This window comes from Sus scrofa, chromosome 11, assembly GCF_054392235.1.
Source record: "Sus scrofa isolate SSC_HxYL_T2T_F1_AM1 chromosome 11, Sscrofa_HxYL_maternal_Yorkshire_Landrace_v2.0, whole genome shotgun sequence".
Lineage (NCBI taxonomy): Eukaryota > Metazoa > Chordata > Mammalia > Artiodactyla > Suidae > Sus > Sus scrofa.
This window is the reverse complement of record NC_139393.1, coordinates 4775748-4795926: the sequence shown is the minus strand read 5'-3', so window position 1 is coordinate 4795926 and position 20179 is coordinate 4775748. Positions and strand designations below refer to the sequence as shown.

The following is a 20179-nucleotide window of genomic DNA, read 5'->3' as shown; positions in this document are numbered from 1 at the left end:
TTGTAAACAAATTTAATTACCTTGATAGCAATTACCTTGATAGCACATGGGTTCATTTAGATTCTAGGTCAAATCATTTTTCCATTATAGACTATTTATAAACCGCATTTCTCACACTCTTCCAGGAAAAGTGAGTAATCCATACTGTCCCCGCAAGCCAAGTTTATGAGAGGTACACCTTGGGAGTCAAAATTTTGTAAACCAGGAGTTCCCTTTGTGGCTGGGCGGTTAATGAACCCAACTAGTATCCATGAGGACACAGGTTTGATCCCTAGCCTCGATCACTGGGTTAAGGATTCGGCATTGCCGTGAGCTGTGGTATAGGCTGCAGATGCGGCTTGGATCCTGCGTTGCTGTGGTGTAGGCCGACAGCTGCAGCTCCAACTTGACCCCTAGCCTGGGAACCTCCATGTGCCATGGGTGCAGCCCTAAAATGCCAAAAAAAAATTTTTTTTTGTAAACCATCTTTCAAAGAGTTGAAGTATAAAATAATCTGTAAATGTTATTTCTGAATCGTGGGACTGTTTTCATCTTGCTGCTTCTTTGAAATTTTTAAATAACTGATGAAAACCAATAAATGGAAATCAGAAAATGACTTGACAGGCTTGGTACAATGATGATCTTTAGAAAATCTAATGCAACCAAACATTCTACCTGTCAAACCACGTTACGGGCTTTTTGTATTTTGCTACTTTTACTAGTATGCACCAGAAAGATCTCCGCATTTGCTATTTAACCGCTCTAAGAGTGGTGAGAAACCATACACATTTACTCGAAAAAGCCTCCGGTTGGGCATAAGAGAGGGGAAAAATGCATTTGATTAGTACCGTTCCGTAAAGCTTACCAAGTGGAATGCTTTACTATCTGGTTTAACTTTATGTTTTTCCATATACTTGATAAGGCTGCAGTTGGTATACCTGAAAGAGAAATACTATGAACTACCTCTACTAGATTTAACGTTAATGTTACAGCAGCTAAGGTTTTTCCAAATAGAATTGTTTTAATCATCACCGAGGCAGTAAACTGAAAATGGTATGAAGCCAATTTTATTCAGTGTTCACCCAGTCACTTTTGAATGGATACCCCTGATTAAATGCAAGATAATCTCATGAATAACAATACACTGTTTAGCTTGTTCACACGAACGCTACGTCAACGGCCACCTTATAAATAACAGATGGGTCAAGAGTTTAACTCAGCCTTACCAGCAAGTTTAAAAGAATACATTTTTAAACATTTTGCCATAGGTCTATAAACTACCTCTCCAATCCCCTGATCTTCCACTGAGAATAAATGAAATATTCCTTCTTCTCCATAACAACTTGCTTAAATTTACAACACGACCTAGGCGTGTAGGCAGGTGGCCGTCAGCAAGGTTTGTTTATTTCAGCCTCTAAGTGCTTTAGCTACTTCCCACCCATGCATGGCTTCCAGAAAGGAAGACATATGGAAAGAAATGAACTGACTTTTTTCATACCCAATTCAGCTGCTCACACCAGAGAGTCACCTTCTTTATATCACCACTTAAACATTTTCAGAAATGAAGACTCTCATAATGTAAAAATATTTATCAGAGTAAATAAAATAAACTACTTAATAATTTTATGTGGAGTATTCTATTAGCATTCAATCTTACACCGAGTATTCTAGAAAAGCAAAATTCAACAAAGTTTCTTTCCAACTTACGTATTTCTTCTGAAGTCTTTCATTAATGTTGAATGTTCAGGCATCTTTTTTATATCTTCCCAATCTTTATCTGTGAAATACATTGATAAAATTTTATATTGTCTAGGTTCCTATTCTCAAGCGGTTCAGCCTTCTCATTACATGTCTTACACATGAAAGCACAGTCCTCAAACGCACGGTCAGCCAGAGCAAACATCTTCAAGCTGTAAAGGCAGCTCCCCACGCCCTGCATTCGATGAGATCCCTCTCTTTCGAACTTGTTTTCTTAATGCCTACTTTGTACGTCTTCCTCTAAGGAACCTTCATTTCCGTAACAAGAAGGGAACAAGGTGCAAACAAGTATTTCTATTATTAAGTGCTTCTATTTCTATGTGCAAAGTCACTTTTTTTTCCACACACCAAAATTCTTGTTACCTCAGCACCCAATCTCTTCAACAATAAACGTGCCACCTTCCCCTTGGCGGCTGTAAGCGCACCTCTTTTTACACGGCCTCCTTCCTGCCACCTTTTAGATACACCGCTTGGAATGGCATCAACGGAAGCAGTAACAGCTGTCTGCAGTGGAGCCCAGTCGGCTCTAACTGGAATAGTAATAAGTCAGCTGGTGGTGCGCTGGCTGGGTCAACGTTACTATAACCAGACAGCGGTACATCAGGGGGGAAATGTCTCCGTCAGGCTTTGCTGGCGTCAGAGTTACTCCAACACCACCTGCTACTTCAGAAGCTTGTTGTCACCATCAGTGGGTGTCACGGAGAGTCCACAGGTACCCGCACTCTGGCAGGTAGCTTAAGAGCACCTCCGCTTTTCAAGGACCTTCACAGGCTTGCTTTTCTTCCAACCTACTTGTAAAAATATGTGCTACCTAACCTCCACAGACATCACATATTGTAAACTAAATATATACGCTCAACTCCTAAATGCAATTTTCTCCTTAACTACTTCCTTGTTGCAATTTCTCTATTTTTGTCAATTTCTCAAGCTAGACATCTTGAGATAATCTTTTAATCTTCCCCTAATCACAAGCTTCCTGCAAAAAAATTACACATTTCTCCTTTCTTCTCCTCCAAATCACTTCTCCACCTGCTACAGATAACCAGCTGGCTCCCTGCCTTCCGTTCTCTCTTCTAAATTGATTTTTACACACCGCTGCCACACTCCTCCTTCTCAAATGGAACAGAACCACGTCACCAGCTCTCAGGAGCTCATCATAGGTCCTCCTTCGTCAGCACCTCAAGTCTAAAGGCTGCCGCCCGCTCTCAGGCTCCCCTTAAGCCGAGCCGCACGCTGGCGACCACCTCAGAACCACCTCTCACAGAGGCTGCCACCCCAAGCCCCGCTCCGCCCAGGGGCCTCCGGAAGGCTGAGGGCTTGTGGACGTGGGAAGGAAGGCCATTCTTCTCCCTCTACTCAATCTACTCCTATTCCTTCAACATCCTACTTGTTTAGAGCAGAACAATGACAACTCCAAGAGGGCGAGAGTCGTGTCTGTGCCACCGGCCATCTATTTAACACAGTGCCCGACACACACATGCTTAATGGCCACATGAAGTCCCATCTCCACAAAGCAGTCCTCGCAGAAACGGGGGCCGGTTTTGGAGAAAGACAGTGATTCGGTATTGACTGATAATGAACCCCTTACAAGGGAGTGTGGAATTACAACTCCCAGATTTTTCTCCATTCATTTTGAGTTACTAAGAAAACCTTCTAATACGAAATAACGTCTCATAAGTACTTGACTATCAAAAACAGAGGTGTTTTTCAACACATGTTCATTATTCGGGACCTCTGGGCGGCTTCTGGTGCGTGAGGGTCTGTGGTTCTGGGGGACAAGGGCTGGGACCCAGCTGGAGAGCCGCGCTGTGGCGAGACCCCGAGGCCGTCCTCGCTGCGGTCGCCGTGAGGCGCTCCTCCCATCGCACTGTGCGGACTTAAACCACTGTCCTTACTGATGGGGGTTAGAGAGCACCCAGCAGGCTGTCCCGTACCCGGATTCCGCACAGCGCCTGAGCGTTCAAAATGTGCACGCGCAGACCTAGTAACGGCCGCATCACACGTGCTGCCAGCCAAAAACACATACCACTGAATTTCCTTCATAGTTGTCGATGCTGGGAACCAAAGGCACTTGTTAAATACAGAGACTGCAAATACTGTACCAGGTCAAACATTAAACAAAAATCAAACAAAAATACACTCCTTAAATTCAAGAAACCCTTAAATATTTTTATGCTAAGACGTGAACTCTACAAATTTTGCTATTTCTGTGGATCTATGATTAATGCAAATCATAAAGAATCAAGAAAGAGGAGCTTTTGTTAGCTAGCAATAGACACCTTTCCAACGAAGATATCCAAGTTCAAATAACAGTGACTTAAAAACAAAAACAAAAACATAATGTGTACCTGCAGGAAATCCCATTACATTGAATATTCTGTCCAGCTGGTCATGGTGATAAGGGTTACTAGTTTTGATGTCCTCTTGTCGACAGTGAAATATTGGTTCTGACGTTAGTAGTTCTGCAAATATACACCCTATAGCCCAAATATCTTTAAAACAAAAAGAAAATAAAAAAAAGGAAAAGAAAAGAAAAAAAAAGGAAAGGGAAAAAGAAAAAGGAGGAAAATAAAGTGGTTCTTTCCAAAAGAAAATGCATTTTTATCTTGGCAGGGAGTGTTTTTTCGTTCTTTTCCCCCCCAATAAGTCACATTAATTCCTAGGCGATTATAAATATCAAGGAATATTTTTTGTAAATATATATTCCCACCCCACCCACCCCAGTTTTTCACTCCCTGTTATACCTCCAACCCACCCAGTGGCTTCACTCCCAGTTTAAATCAAAGTTATTACCTAAAATCTTTGGTGAGTTTATGTGCCTCCAACATTACCTTATCTGTAAAATACGTACAAAGCTACACATGGAGCATGGGAACCATAAATAAATAAAACTCAACAAAAAAAAAATAAACAAACAGAAAACCCAAAGAGCTTTTGAAATTGGGCATACTTGCCAAAAACAATCACCACCATTGTTTGAGGGAAAAAATATTTTTTATCTTTATCTAGTTTAGGTACTTATTAATTTATAAAGCCTAATAATTATCCTTCCATGTGAGCAGCAGTCAGCAAGGGCTATTCCAACCAGAAAAGGACAAGAAGGCCTGGCCTCAAATATCCTATGAAACAGGGTTTCTGCTGGAACAGCTTTTTGTTCAGTGTTTATGCTTTACGCCTCAGACTTTTTGCATGTTAGGTGTTTAATAAAAGCAAGAAAATATGGGGCACCTTTAAATAAGCACAGACGCTATAAATTCTTTTTTTCTTTTCTTTTCCTTTTTTTTTTGGGTCTTTTTATGTTCGCACCTGCAGCACATGGAGGTTGCCAGGCTGAGGGCTGAATCAGAGCTGCAGCTGCCGGCCTACACCACAGCTAACGGCCTCGCTGGATCTTTAACCCACTGAGCCAAGGCCAGGGATCAAACCCGAGTCCTCATGGATACTAGTCGGGTTCATTAGCCACTGAGGCACGACGGGAACTCCCTCTAAATTCATTTCTAATAAATGCCAGGCAAATGGATTCCTTCATAAACAACACATTCTCTTCATTCACTTTAAGTTACTGGCTGACTTTCATTCATATTAAATTCTTACTCAACAGAACTATTAGTAGACGAAAGACATAGATGCTAATTTAGAAGCTGAAGCTGAAAGTCCTCTGTCTCCACTCTGAAATCCCTCAACGGACAAGAATAACTTTTCCACACTCAGGACAAGGCTGTGCACACAGCGGACGCTCAGTAAGTGGTTTAACTGATCTAACCAATACCCGTGGGAAAGAGAAGTAACTCCAGAAGGACAAATCAAAATCACTCTTAGTAACGCCGATTATTCAGGTGTGTCAATAATGGTCACTTAAACAGAGTTTAAAACTGAATTTATTAATAACTGAGAATTCCTAAAACTGGATCTAGGTATTGATTTAATTTAATGTAAAATCATCACATTTCAAAGTAACAAGTTTAACCTCTACTGGCTTTAAGGCTACAAGCAAGGGATTTTAACAAAGACACCATGCTAGCTCTTCATTTTTCTCCCCTTGGTTCTTCAGAGAACCAAGTCTAGCCAACATCACCCACGTCTCACCAAGAAACAGAGGCCGAGCTATGTTCTTTCTAGCATCCGAGAGTAAATGGGGAAATTAATTATTCTGTGATTATTCTTTTCACACGGGTACTCCATCGAAAGCTGACCCGGATCATCTTAACCCAAGAGAGGACAGGCGGCTCCGCGGGGGCACAGACTGGGCTGTGGGTCAGTCTGCAGCTCTAAGGCAATGCTCCCAGCACCCAAGAAGCACTGCAGTGACTCATCGCGGTTGTGGAAAACGCTAACAAAGAAGACAAATACGCCAAGGAAGATGAGGGGACCAGCGCTTCAGCTGCCCTTAAGCCTCACTGCGGGGGGCGGGGGCGGGGGTCAGGAAAGAAGGAAAGACTCCTTCACTGAACCGTGTTTAACCCCACCTGAACAACCTCTTTCGTCGGCGCTTTTCCATTACCTTTCGCCTTTTCTCACCCCACCATCCCTCCCTTCCTCGGACTGCTCCAGACATTAATCAAGAGTGTGAGCTGGCTGATCAGGCTCGTATTTCAGACCTAAACCTCGGTCAACAAGCCTCTCTTCCGACCCTGCCAAGCTTTTCAGATTGTGCTGAGTTCATGGAAAGTCCCTTCCTGCTCACCTACCTGTGAGGTGAACTCCTTCTAGAAAGACTCGGCAAATAAAAACACATAAATCCCATCTACTTCTCAGAACCGGGGATGCCAGTGTGTAGCAAGTGAGCTCAGCAGGCAAGGTGGACCGTCAGGGGCGGCCACACAGACCCACACGGGCAAGATGTGCTGATAACGGCCAAGCAGCAAGTGTGCTTCTACCCTAACGACAGAGCCAGTCCTCACTCCCCGTTTCATCAACACCTCCCATTTAACAGAACCTCATCGGTGGGCAGCCACTCAGGGACAAACACCTGAGCTGAAAAGCCCCACTGTGACTCGACTTGTAAGAGTGCCCCAGGGCCTGCTAAGCCTGACACCTCCTTGCAGCCTTCGCCGCAAGGTCAATCCAAGCGCCCCACACTCTGAACTGAATCCCACTGTCTCCGGGGACACGGGACACGGCTGACTAACCCATCAGTTGCCCTCCGGGCCTAACGATTCAGCAGGCAGTTCTGAACAAGGGAGTGTGCACAACCTCAGCGCTGAAACCTGCCTGTGATGAGGGTGGGGGATGCGGGCCGGGCGTGGTCCATCTCCCCTCCGCTCTTCCGCTGCCCCTTAGCTTCGGTTTGACATGAGCCGCCACCCCCGCTGGCAGCCGGGCCCTCTCACGGACGCCACTGACGTGGACACACGAGCACACTCGGCAACCAGACGCAAACGCAGCCACAGAGGTCCTGCCCTCTGCACCCACTACAGCTGTCTGATGGGGCGGTCAGGACGTGAGGACAGGGGCTGCGCCGTGGTGGCGTGCGCGGAGGGTGTGGCAGAGACGGGAACCACGGAAGAAGGTTGATTTTTACTCCTTTATTCTACTTTTTAACACTTCTCTTCAAAATGGTTTATGTATGATTTCTGACTCTCTCGCAAACAAACAAGCAGTCTGTAAGGTACCCATATTATCATTTTTTGAGCCAGTGGGTTTTTTATTTTTTTGTCTTTTCTAGGGCCGCACCCACAGCATATGGAGGTTCCCAGGCTAGGGGTGGAATCGGAGCTGTAGCGCGCCGGCCTACGCCCCAGCTCATGGCAATGCCAGATCCTTAACGCACTGAGCAAGGCCAGGGATCCAACCCACAGCCTCATGGTTCCCAGTCGGATTCGCTAACCCCTGCGCCACGATGGGACCTCCTGAGCTAATGTTTTGAAAGAAAGCATCCTCCAGGGATGCTTTGGGCTGAGCCAGGCACCTGCGGGTGGGGCCTGCGGAGACTCTGGCTCCAGCCGTCTGCCCCCAGGTCCTCCTGCAGCAGCAGTGGTTTCTGTCTAAGGCCACAGAACGTTTCGAGTTGAGGGGGATCTTACAGATGATTCAGGCGAAGCTCGCGCCTTCATAAAACCAGGCTATAAGGGACTCAAGGCCTAACCACCACCAGCACCACCCTGGTGGCAGAGCCAAGGCCACATGTCAGCGTGCGCATCTCGGTTATAGCTCCACTGGTCAAAGAGGACAGTGGTACCTTGCGCACATGTTCACACTGGTTTCTCGACTGGACGGAAATCCCTTGAGGGCCAAGGACATAATCTGCACTTACTTTGGCGTCTCTTAAGCTTTAAACAATGTATCCAGCAGTTACCCAACAGATTCTAATGTTGATGAAAAGCAGAAAGGGGGAAAATACGAAGGCCTTCTCTTTCCCAAATTAGAGCGCCATGTGAACAAGGGATCTACCCAACAGCGGGGAGTCCAGCTTTGTGACAAACAGCCCTGGCCTACAAGTGCTGGACTGCAGAATAACAGGTGGTATGAATCTTGATGCGCACGATCGAATACAGGTTTCTCGTGAAGAAAGGAAAAGATAATGAGTAATGAGCCAGAGCCAAAAAGCCTGTGGGATAGTATGCTTTTTCCTCAATTTAAATCAGTTCAGTCTCCAATTTTCTGTTAAGAGAAGCTAAGATTAGGTAACTACTCCCTCATTTGTATAGTCTATTAATATGTCTTTCCAAAAGTAACAGTGCTTTTTTAAATATTCATTTTCTAGGTGTAAAAAATACCTACATATCATATGAGTTTACGTGCTTAAGCATTTAGCATACACTTGCAAAAAAGACAACCAAGTGTGTGCTTACGTAATAACACACATTCGAAAACAGGACTAGGTTCAATCATTTTTACTTTTCCTTCTAACTGACTGCAAACAGCTTGTACTCTGGAATACTTTTGGGTCTGTAAAGCGATCTAGAGCCCCACAACCGCAAAGTCCTAGATCCAGTACCTGAACCTACCCTTGCTCTTGCACACAGCAGAATGTGTTCTCCCAGCAGGTATGAAGATGAGTGAGCATGAAAGAGCTTGTGAAAAAGACACTTGGATTCCAGACTAACGTGGGGAACGAGCCCAGGTATTTCTTCTTTCCACTTTCTGAGGCGACACGGAGCTGGCAGCCAAGTAATGCAGGTACAAACGCACAGGAGTCAGAGGGCAGGAGAGCCACGGGGACAAGCTTCGTTCACTGACCCAGCAAGGGGCCGTCGGCACTATGTCCACACCAGCACTGGCTTCCAGGGGTCAACAGCTGGCAATGCCCACCCCTTCAGGGGATTTCAGGTGCCGCCTAAGGACGCTGTCAAGACAGTGTGAGCTGGAAGTGTGGTGGGGAAGGCAGAGTGGCGGCTCTAGACTGTGTGACCAGCAAGTTCTAAGAGGGTACTCTAAGATCAGGGTGAGAAGAGACTGGTCTCGTGCAGACCGCATCTGGCAGAGCTACATGCAAGGCCAGCTGAGAGAAGGCCCCAGTCCAGGGCACTACGGCCGAGAGGGAAGCAGCCTTGTCCTGTGCAAATCTGGGCACATTTTGTACCTGGAAATTCCAGCTACAGAGTCTGTATTTTGCCCTGTTGATCCCCCATCGACCCCCTCATCTACTGCCCCGGCCCTGCCAGCCTTAAAGAGCGTGGGCCTGAGGTGGAAGGATTCTCCCGTTAGAGAAGTTCAAGGTCCTCAAGGCAGAAACGTGCGCCCCGGCACGGGGGCCCCCAGCTTGAGGCCGTTCTCTGCTGGATGACCCTCAATAAAGCCCGCCAGTCATGCACACAAAGTGCCCAAGCAGCTTCCTGTAACCTCACTTTTCTTTTTTCTTTTTTTTTTTGCTTTTTTTAGGGCTGCACCTGCGACATATGGAAATTCCTAGGCTAGGGGTTCAATCAGAGCTGCAGTTGCCAGCCTCCACCACAGTCCCAGCAACGCCAGATCTGAGCTGCATCTTCGACCTACACCACAGCTCGTGGCAATGCAGATCCTTAACCTGCTGAGCGAGGCTGGGGATGGAGCCCACAGCCTCTTGGATACCAGTGGGAGTTCGATAACCGCTGAGCCATGAAGGGATCTCCCTGTAACCTCATTCTTAAAAGTCAGAGACCTCAAGGGTCGACAAACACTTGAAGGACACTCGCCACGTTATGGGACGAGACCAAGACATATAAATAAAAAGTGACTACGAACAAAACACAGGAGATGATCCCAGGAATACAGCAAATTACAATTTAAAAGGAACCTTGACAACTGTCCTCACAGGTGTTCAGGAAGCTTTTCTTTCCGTAAAATGAGATGCTATGAAGACTAATAATAAGAAGATAACGAGAAGGGATTCATAGAAATAAAAGAGACGAAAGCAGAAAAACATGAGAAGAAAGGCGGTATAAAGGACCAATCCAGGAAATCTAACATCTGCCTAGACTCAGCTTAGGAAAGAGAGGAACAGAAAACAGAGGGGCAGAAATGAAGACCTGGAGCAGAGCATTCTCCAGGCACGGGACGTGACCTTCACACTCAATGTGCCCACCAAGTGCCCAGCACGTTGCTGGGCAAAGCAAGGAGAAAGGAAGAGGCCCAGGGAACGCAGAGAGAGAAGAATGCTTGGCACCAGACTGTCCACCAGCAACGCTCGTGCTCGGAGACCGCGGAAGGGCATCGCGAAGTCCTGAGGCAAACGGTTCTGTCTCTAGAACTTCAAGCCCTGCCCAACCATAAAGCGTGAAGACGGCATTTTTCCTGAAATACAACAAGCAGAAAAGCTACCTCTGAGATAAATTCCTTAGCCAAGGGATGAAATGAAAGAAACGGATCGAACCCTGAGAAAAGGCAAAGGCCAGGATGAAACCCAATCCAGAGCACAGCAGAGGAGAGAAGACTTGCGGGTGGAGTTAGCTAATGCAACAGACGCGGGGTGACCACCCCCCCGGAGAACAGCGAACATAAGCAACGAAGACCCTCATAAAAGGGAAAAAGGCAAGACACAGGAAGGAAAAACGACTTGGTGATAAAATTCTGCCAGTAACATGAAGCGGCATAAAGATGTCAGAAATGGGAACGCGGTGAGCAAAGGACGGAGGCGGTGCGCATCAAACCCACCGCAACACACACGCTCAGGGCAACTAAGGGCGGGGATGACGTGCGCCCACAGGACGGAAGTATGTGTCTTGATGGTGACTTTACTCATATTCTTGACAAACCGAGAGGCTGGTGGAGGAGGAAGCAGAAGAGCACTAACGTCCTCATTCTGCGCAAAAGGGGAAAATCAATACTATCAAAAACTGCAAAGTGAATTAAGAGGGTCTCAGCTCCTACTTATCTGCATAATCTTTTGTCCTTAATTTTAAGGGGATCTTTTAGCAGCTAAAAGATTTCTTCTAGCATATTTCTTTTTATGAAGAAATAGTTGTCTAAAGTTCAATGATTAAGAAATTTTGTGTTTATTTCTCTTTTCAAGTAAAATTAAACTTAAAATACGTTTTACTTAAAATTCATAGTATGATCCCATACACTCAAAAACTTTTTCAGCATCTATTTACCTATCAGAAAGAGATGTCTAGAAAGGTACACCCCTAATGCTAATGATGGTATTTTTTAGATAGTGGAATTTTAGGGTAGTTTTTGCTCTTCCTTTTAGAATTTTTTTATATTAATTGATTTAAAAATATACAGAAATACGTATACTCTACCACCACAAAGCCACTTTTCAAAGGCCATGGAATTTTAACGAGCTCTACTCACCAATAGCTTTGGTATAATGTCTTGCTCCAAGAAGTAATTCTGGGGCTCGGTACCAGAATGTCACGACTACCGGATCCAAATCTGCTAAAGGCTTCAAAGGTGAATTAAATAATCGGGCAAAGCCCATATCAGCTGGAAAAAAACAGTGACAATGTTAAGTAAAAAGATTTTTACATATTTTTACTACATTTTTTACTCTAACTTTACTACTTTACTACTTTAGTAAGATAACAAAAAGTGTCAATTCTGGGGGGAGAAAACCAGCAAAACCTCTCTCACCCCTGTCAGAAGGCCCACGCTAATAAGACAAGTGTGAGATCTCCACCTGCTGCAAACTGCCGTCACTCACTCTCCCTCTGGGTCACAGACACGCCGGCTACCAGGGTCACGGGTGACCCTACGCCTCCCTCCAGGCAGATGTCATTCCAACTGTCTCACCAGCATCGGGCAGGGTGGTCAAACTGCATTTTGATTCTTTTTATTGGTCACATGCACCAAGACACTAGATCAGTTAGAGGAAGGCTGCCCACTCTGTGCATCGAGAAGCATGTTCACTGGTATAACCAGAAACTGACTACAGAGTCTGATAATATCGCTGTCTCCTCCCCACTAATTTGGGGTGAACTTTACTAACTTATTTTTAAAGAATCATGGTTTTTTGTTTTTCTTTTTTAAGCTAGAAAAGCCTTTAAAGATCATATAATTCAATCGCCTCCTTTTTCAAAGGAGGAAACTGACTTTAGAAGAAATGAACTCATCTGACAAATGTCACGAACTCCTGTCTCGGGGCTGGAGCTGTGCTGAGATACACTCACGGCGTCGAGCACAGCTGAACACGCGCTGCAGTTAGTCGCGCCTGGCTGTGTAACCTACGAAACCGTAAGCTTCTCATGGGCAAGAACTGTGTATTTTGCATCTCGCTATCCCTTTTAGCATCAAGCGCAGTGTCATCCCAAACAGCTTTTGCCAAAAATGCGTGTTGAATGAACAATCCCTATGCCACCTATACCACCTATTCAAGGATTTCAAGATTCATTCACATTTCTTTAGTTTTGTTTTCCAAATACATGTTTTTAAAGAAGTAGGCCCTCACCTAATCTACTTAAGTATAGCGGTTCAAAAAAACCAACACAGAAATTCAGGACAGAATTAAACCCATGAGTTAGGTTACTAAGTACTGGTTTACAGAAGAGGTAGTATTTCTTCTTCTATGTGGTGAGTGCCCTAAATCACTGTGTCCCCCACCTGCCAACATCATACGTGTCATGCAGACGTCTAATCCCAAAGGAGGTTATTTGCAATAGATCAGCCTTCCCCAAATCTTACAGTGAAGACACATCTGCATCCCGTTCAGCTCGGTCTTTTTTATTTTGGATGCTTTGAACTTATATTTGACTTTGATGCCACCAAGCCGGATTGGACAAAACCCTTGACAAGCACAGGGAAGGCCTTAACAGGCATCTGCTGATCCTATGGTGAGTCCGGATGGGGCCTGGTTCTCAAAGGAAGTCAATGAGCAGGAGCATTCTGAGGTGTATCAAATGTTCACACTACCAAAAAATGTGCAAAATTTATATCAAGAGTATTTCAAGAGTCTAATTAGAAGTAGAAAGTGCGTTCTGGGGAATTTATACGGGAGGAAAAGGAAGAAGCATCAGGCACACCTCGGTTTTTCTCTGTTGGTAAAATGGTACAAATCGGCTGATAATTCTAGGTCGTGTTAAATCTTGCCATCAGAAATTCCTATTTACTTTGTGACACACACTCCCATAAGCCTCTGCCTTTTAACTTAGTGCAACTTAGTTACTGCATTTCTTCTACTCACACACAAACAAACTAAGTAAATGTGACAAACACAACTTGGAAATGACAATGAAAAAACAACCAGGTAGGATAAATAAATCTAGCTCTGTCCTCTATATCCTCATAGGCTATCAGACCAGAAATGGGTAAAATTCGGCTTTGATATATAAGAAAACATGACGAGGTAGAGAATGCTCAGTAACTGTCTTTCCCTTGAGGCAAAGGCTTGTTAGAACCCACCCAGCCTCAGTGGCATTCTCAGGTGGTAATTCCTAAGCTCAAGGGGGTTGACAGAGGCATATGTTCTGCTCTAGTCTGGCTCAGGTGGTCAGAACTGACGGCATACTTCCTGGTACTGCTGTGTGCCCTTGTGACCAAAGGTGAGGCTGGCTGCTAACAAGGACAGAAGCCACTCACCTCTACAGGCTATTTTTAATGGAGGCAAAAATTTCTAAGAAATTTGCATGGCTCATTTTATAATTAGAACACTTCAGTCTCTAAAGATTGTCTGACACCTTTCAAGAGTGTGAAACGTTTTTCACTTTTAACGTATAATCTTTAGAAATGGCTTCGATCATATGGAACTCCATGAATATATGCATATTATTACAGCAAAAATGAGAAGTGATCAAGCTGCCTGCAGAAGTTTTAAAGAGAGCTACACTGTGACTTATCAAAGATATAACATACCAATTTTTACTCTTCCTCGCTCAGGACCTTCACCCATAACTAAAATATTAGCAGGTTTCTGTGGAAACAAAATAGTGTTTTTTTTCAGTAGACAGTAGAGGTTTCTTTTAAATAGACAATATGTCAATACAACATAAATCCACCTTTAAAAAACCATATTTACTCAAAAATTAAAATCAAACACAGGACGTCACCAAAGAAGCTTTATGTGTATATATGCAAAGCAATAAGCAAACGTGACGAGGCCCCGATCGGGGCTGCTTCTCTCCGCGTGGAGCTAAGGCCCTTGTCGGTGCGGCCCCCAGTCTGCTCTCACCACTGCGGAACATCGGCAGAAAGCCTCAGGGGCTTCCCTCTAACTCTTCCAATTACATCAAATGTCCTGCAATTTTACGGGAAAACAAACCTTCAAAAGTATTTTTAACTCTAGGTAGCAATGTAATGATGGGGAAACGGCAGAGTATGCACCTGTGTTTCAAATAAATTATTAAAAAAGCGATTTATAAAGTCTTTTCTAAATGAGTTAGCGAAGTAATAGACAGGACTTTTCCATGGCCTCAACAGTGCTGAGGTGTTCATTTTTAAATAAAAAAGGAAACCAACATTTAAAGGGAGATTTTACACAAGCACTTATTTCGAAGAGTTTTAACATCCCTAAAAATATTGAGATTAACTAAAACCTAAAGTTAAAATCATCTTGAATGGACTAACGGCGGTGCCAACTGTATACTAACCTGTGCAGGAGGAGGGACAGGAGGGGAGGCAAAGCCCGAAGCTCACGCGGGCGGCCGGCCGGGCCCCTGATCTGACCGCAGGTCCACCAACCTGCTCGGTGCCACCGGATCACGACGCCGTTCAGACACGGACCAAAGCCGTCTCAGAATCAAAGACTTTCCCGAAGGCCGCTGACAGCGGAAACCAGTTCACAGGCTTTCCTGACCACAGGCAGTGACAGCCCCTGTGCTATGACTGACAAAACGTAACTCACAGTGTATTATCCTACCAAATTCCAAGGACCAAACTGTGTTCTTATCCTCAGTGAAAAGAACCGACCCCGCGGAGCCTCAGGGTGAAATGCCCTCGGCTGGGGCACCTGCTCGCCCGGCGGGGGTGTCTGTGCTCCGGCGATCTCGGCACGGTCCTCGGGGCGGGACGGCCTACCGGCCTACCGCTGTCGTGCGTCACTGCAGGGGGAGCTCCACAAAGGAGCCGATCGCCTCCCTCCCCTGCTTCAAATCCTCCACAGTCACAGGGGAGAAAATTAGGGGCAAAGGGTGGAAGAGAAAGCCACACCCGGACTGCGATTACAGCTAGATTTAAAAACAAACTGCCAGGAGTGAGGACAGAGGTGGTTAGAGTGACAGAGGCAGGACAAACCTTTTCAAAAGTTCCTTTGAAGTGTCTGCTGTGCGTTACTGTCACGAACACACTTCACCTTCCTTGGCCCCCGGGCGGCCCTTGAGGAAGACCAGAGCCTCTGGAACGGGGCCCGGGCTCCTGCGAGCTCGCCCCGCTGGCCTCTGCCGCCCACCACCACCCTCCCCGCACTCGGGGTGTCTGTCGCAGGGTTCTGTGACGAAGCCTTTCGCAACGACATCCGTGCAGCCCATTAATTAATTCTGCCACCACAACTTTCCCCTGTGTTGCCCGGCAAAATCTGATGCCCCCCTTAATGCTGGGAGTGATACACAGGTAGTCTGACCATCAACAATTCAAACTCTGAAGTCACAGGCGGAGGTGACGAAGCTTTCACTTCCCAGGCCTCTTCCACCCCTTCCCAAACTCCACCGCTTCTCCAAAGCTACAAGCTCATTAACTCGTCTGCTGTGATGGATTTTTCTAGTATTAAAGTGCTCCTGAAGGATTACGTCCAAGTCTGCCAAAAGCACAAGGACACACGGGCATCTTCTGTCCGCCTCCCATCTTAGAGGGATTGGACATGCGCTCTCTCTCTCTCGTGCTTTCTTACTCATTCAGCAGCTGGGCCCAGATCTGAGAGGCCTGGGGTGGGTGGTACTGGTCAGCCTGCTACTAGGCAAAGGGGGAAAAACTCTCTCTCCTGGACCAGCCAAGTCCCAAGCCTGGGTTTGAGCACTGGTGGGGAACAGTTCGTCTGTAAAGGTCAGGCCTGGTACTGAGGTTTGGAGCCAAAGCTCCAGCTGAAAATGAAAAATTACTTTGTGGGTGTTCTCATCATGGTTCAGCAGTAACAAACCCGACCAGGATCCATGAGGTAGCAGGTACGATCCCTGGCCTCGCTCAGTGGGTTAAGGATCCCACACTGCTGTGGCTGTGGCGGTGGCCAGCATTTGCAGCTCTGATACTCCCAGCCTGAGAACTTCCACATTCCATGCGTGCAGCCATAAAAAGCAAAAAAAAAAAAAAAAAAAAAGATCTGGCTAGGCATTTGCTGCCTATCACATGATCTGAGGTAGGTCTTGGGGCTGAAAGTCACTACCCACAGTTAACCAAGGGAATTTAAGTCCACGTGGGGCATGCTGCACAGTCGTAAACAAAAGAGCATGGGTTTAAGCGCTGTTTCTAGAACACCATTTGGAAACGATGGCCCCCTCCTCATGCTCCATGGTGGCACTCCACGTGCCCAGGGCACGATACTCTGATCTAGGAGACACAGCCACACACATTTCTTCCGTAAATGCGACCTAAAGAAACGCTCAAGAGAAAGCGGCAGAAGCCCACACGGATCATGACTACTCGGGCCACTACTTATTTTGAGGCTTAATCCATAGTAAGGGAGAGGCTTCACAAGACGTGATGGGTAATTTCTGCTCCAGTATTTAATGCCACGTTGAAAAGCTAATTTCTTTCTTCTCTGTCCATCGGTTGGTGAATTTAGCAGTTTTAGCTTACAGAGTCAAAACATGCCAACTAGTTGGTGATGATGCAGGAAATAACTAGTAACAACCATCACTTTGGTCAAGAGCCTGTGATTCTTTTTTTTTTGGCTTTTTGCCATTTCTTGGGCCGCTCCCACGGCATATGGAGGTTCCCAGGCTAGGGGTCGAATCGGAGCTGCAGCCCCTGGCCTATGCCAGAGCCACAGCAACGCGGGATCCGAGCCGCGTCTGCAACCTACACCACAGCCCACGGCAACGCCGGATCCTTAACCCACTGAGCAAGGCCAGGGACCGAACCAGCAACCTCATGGTTCCTAGTCGGATTCGTTAACCACTGCGTCACCACGGGAACTTCTAGTCTGTGACTCTTAACATGCCATCAAACATCCTCACCTTAAGCAACATACAGACCTCTGCTGCGGACATTCTGACGAGGCCTATACTCCACTAAAGCATTCGCGGCTGCGGCTGCAGAGAGCAGAGGTCCAGCGTGATTTAAAAGTGTCATGCCACCACGGAAACAAACACCTTCAAGAGCGGTTATCCTATGCACGGAAACGGTCACAGAACACGTGTGCTGCCTGCTGAACAATGAAACAAACCGCTGAGATGTTTGTTTGAAGTACACTTATTTGATCATGGGAAACTACGAGATCCTTCTCTTAATTCACTTCTTCCAGAAAAAAACTATAATTAAGAGAACATGCCCTTGTTTCACAGCCTCCCGGCTTTTCTTCCTGCTCTATGTTGCTGTGCTCCCCCACACACCTGCTGCCATTTCCTAAAGCGAGACGTCTGGGTTTCAGACACAGCCATTCCTGCAGAGGCTTCCTGTCCCCCAGACCGTCACGCTGGCAAACAGCGCACGGGTGATTCCGGGTGATTCCGACGTGCAGCCGGGATAGCAAACGGGTTTCATCCAAGAGGCCAACTCTGGAAGAAAAGATGCAGGGAGCCACATCTTGAGAAAGACGGGAACTGGGCTGGTCAGGAAACGGCCGCTATCAGTTGGAGGTCTCTCACGGAGGCACAGAAGTGCAAAATGGTGGCAGCTATGTCAAGTTCACCGCAAGAACTTTCTATTCTAGCGGTGAAGCCAAAGGCTTCATGTGTTCACTTGTGTTATCGAGGCACAGTGGAGACTCTGAGGCAACAAGAAAAGCTGGTTCTTTGAAATAACGCCATTTGCAGCAACATGGGCGGGCCCAGAGACGATGGCACGAAGTGAGGTAAGTCTGCCAAAGACCAACATTGTATCACTCACACGTGGAATCTAAATACGACACAACTGAACTCATCTACGCAACAGAAACAGCCTCACAGACACGGAGCACAGACTTGTGGCTACCAAAGGGGGAAGACGGAGAAGAAGGACACATGAGGAGCCTGACATGCACCCGCCACTACACACAACACAGAGGACCAAAAAGGGCCTACTGTGGAGCACAGGGAACTCGACTCAAAATTCTGCAATACCACTCCGAGAAACTCTTCTGAAAAGGAATGGATACATGTCTGCGTATAAATGAATCCCTTTGCTGGACACCCGAGACTAACACAACACTGTAAACCAAGTATTCTCTAACATAAGACAAAAACCAAACTGAAAACAAAGAAAAGAAAAGTTGATTCTTAACAGAATCTGCCTATGAAAAAAAGACAGTAAATCCTAAGAAACCACGGTGAGTGCAGTTCCCAAGATCCATTGGGAACTCACACGCTGTACACAACACAGCCTGGCGGCACACGTCCTAGACATGCAATGACTTCGTTTCTGTTTGGTTGTTAACCATTTCATGCTGCAGTACACACTGATCTGTATCTCAAACGGCACGTTTGCCATCTGATGATGTCTAATAGTTAGGAAAACAGAATTCTGCTTTAATTTCTAGTTTTCTTTTATTGTGTTCTGACGGAGTAATGTAAAATCTGCATCTCTGTGAATACTTCTCATGTGCACCTTTATCTTCTAGTACACACTGAACTTCTTAAGACATACATTTTTTAGTGATTTTTTTTTTTTAAATAATGGCCACACCCACAGCACATGGAAGTTCCGGGGCGAGGGACTGAATCCAAGCCCCTGCGGCAACTCAGGCCACAGCCGCAGTAACACGGGATCATTTAATGCAGGGCACCAGGATCCTTTAACCCACTGCACCTGGCAGGGGATCAAACCCTTGCCACCAGAGTGACCTGAGCCGCTGCAGTCAGGCTGTCAAAGCACTGCCCCATGGGGGGAACTCCAGGGAATGTTTACTTCAAAAAATATACCCCTTGATATAGCCCTAAAAGCCAAGCAATTCTATTTATCACATTGATTCATTCTACCATTTTCACTCATTCTTTTTTTTTTTCCTCTTTAAGGCCACACCTACGGCGTATGGAAGTTCTCAGGCCAGGGGTCAAATCAGAGCTGCAGCTGCCCGCCTACGCCACAGTCACAGCCACACCAGATTCTTAACCCACTGAGGGAGGCCCGGGATCGAACCTGCGTCCTCATGGATGCTAGTCAGGTTTGTCACTACCAGTCCACAACATGAACGCCTTCACTCGTTCTTTAGTTTAAAAACTTTGTCAAAATCTAATTTAAAGAATGTCCGGGTACATTAATTAGGTATTTCTGTCTTCCTGTGCAACCACCAAAGTGAAGAAACCAAAAGTTCTCCACTAAATATTCACTATTTCAATCATTTTGCTGATATAAAATGTGTTTTGATCTTTTGAAATAAAATATACTTTATCTGATACTATAATTTTTTTCAATATTTGAATAGATAAAGACGTCAGACCAATAGTTCTCAACTTTTTTCTTCCCCTGACACTTGAGTAAGGCAACAGACTTCTACAGACAAGGATGTAAAATTAAATGGTTAAATGTGCTTGGGTTATGGGATGGAAATCCTGTGACACTGGATTGCTACGATCATTATATAACTACAGATGTGATAAGTTCATTTGAGTAATAAATAATTAAGTGGTTAAGAACAAGGCTAAAATAAATTAGGGATGCCATCAGCCATGAGCCCTGCGACCTTCACCTCCATCTCCTCATCTATAAAACGCAGACAAAATCACGAGAAGATGGAGCTCCCTTTGTGGCACAGTGGTTAATGAATCCGACTAGGAACCATGAGGTTGCGGGTTCGGTCCCTGCCCTTGCTCAGTGGGTTGAGGTTCCGGCGTTGCCGTGAGCTGTGGTGTAGGTTGCAGACGCGGCTCGGATCCCGCGTTGCTGTGGCTCTGGCGTAGGCCAGGGGCTACAGCTCCGATTCAACCCCTAGCCTGGGAACCTCCATATGCCGCAGGAGCGGCCCTAGAAAAGGCAAAAAGACAAAAAAAAAAAATCACGAGAAGTTAGTGCTGCAAAGCTAAGT

At 45.9% G+C, this 20179-nt stretch overlaps 1 protein-coding gene across 7 annotated transcripts in view; it reads right to left on the bottom strand.

Moving 5' to 3' along the window:
* Positions 1–20179, bottom strand: part of CDK8 (cyclin dependent kinase 8) — a 106626-nt gene that overhangs the window by 6993 nt on the left and 79454 nt on the right. For 4 of the 7 annotated variants that reach the window (XM_021065498.2, XM_021065497.2, XM_021065501.2 and 1 more), the window contains 5 exons: positions 13945–14002; positions 11452–11583; positions 4086–4229; positions 1687–1756; positions 845–917 (listed from right to left, as the gene is read on the bottom strand). In XM_021065498.2, coding sequence (XP_020921157.1) covers positions 845–917; positions 1687–1756; positions 4086–4229; positions 11452–11583; positions 13945–14002 — 477 coding nt within the window. The remainder of the gene's footprint in view (positions 1–844; positions 918–1686; positions 1757–4085; positions 4230–11451; positions 11584–13944; positions 14003–20179) is intronic. The other 3 variants (XM_021065500.2, XM_021065499.2, XM_084981290.1) reach the window with 2 other exon arrangements.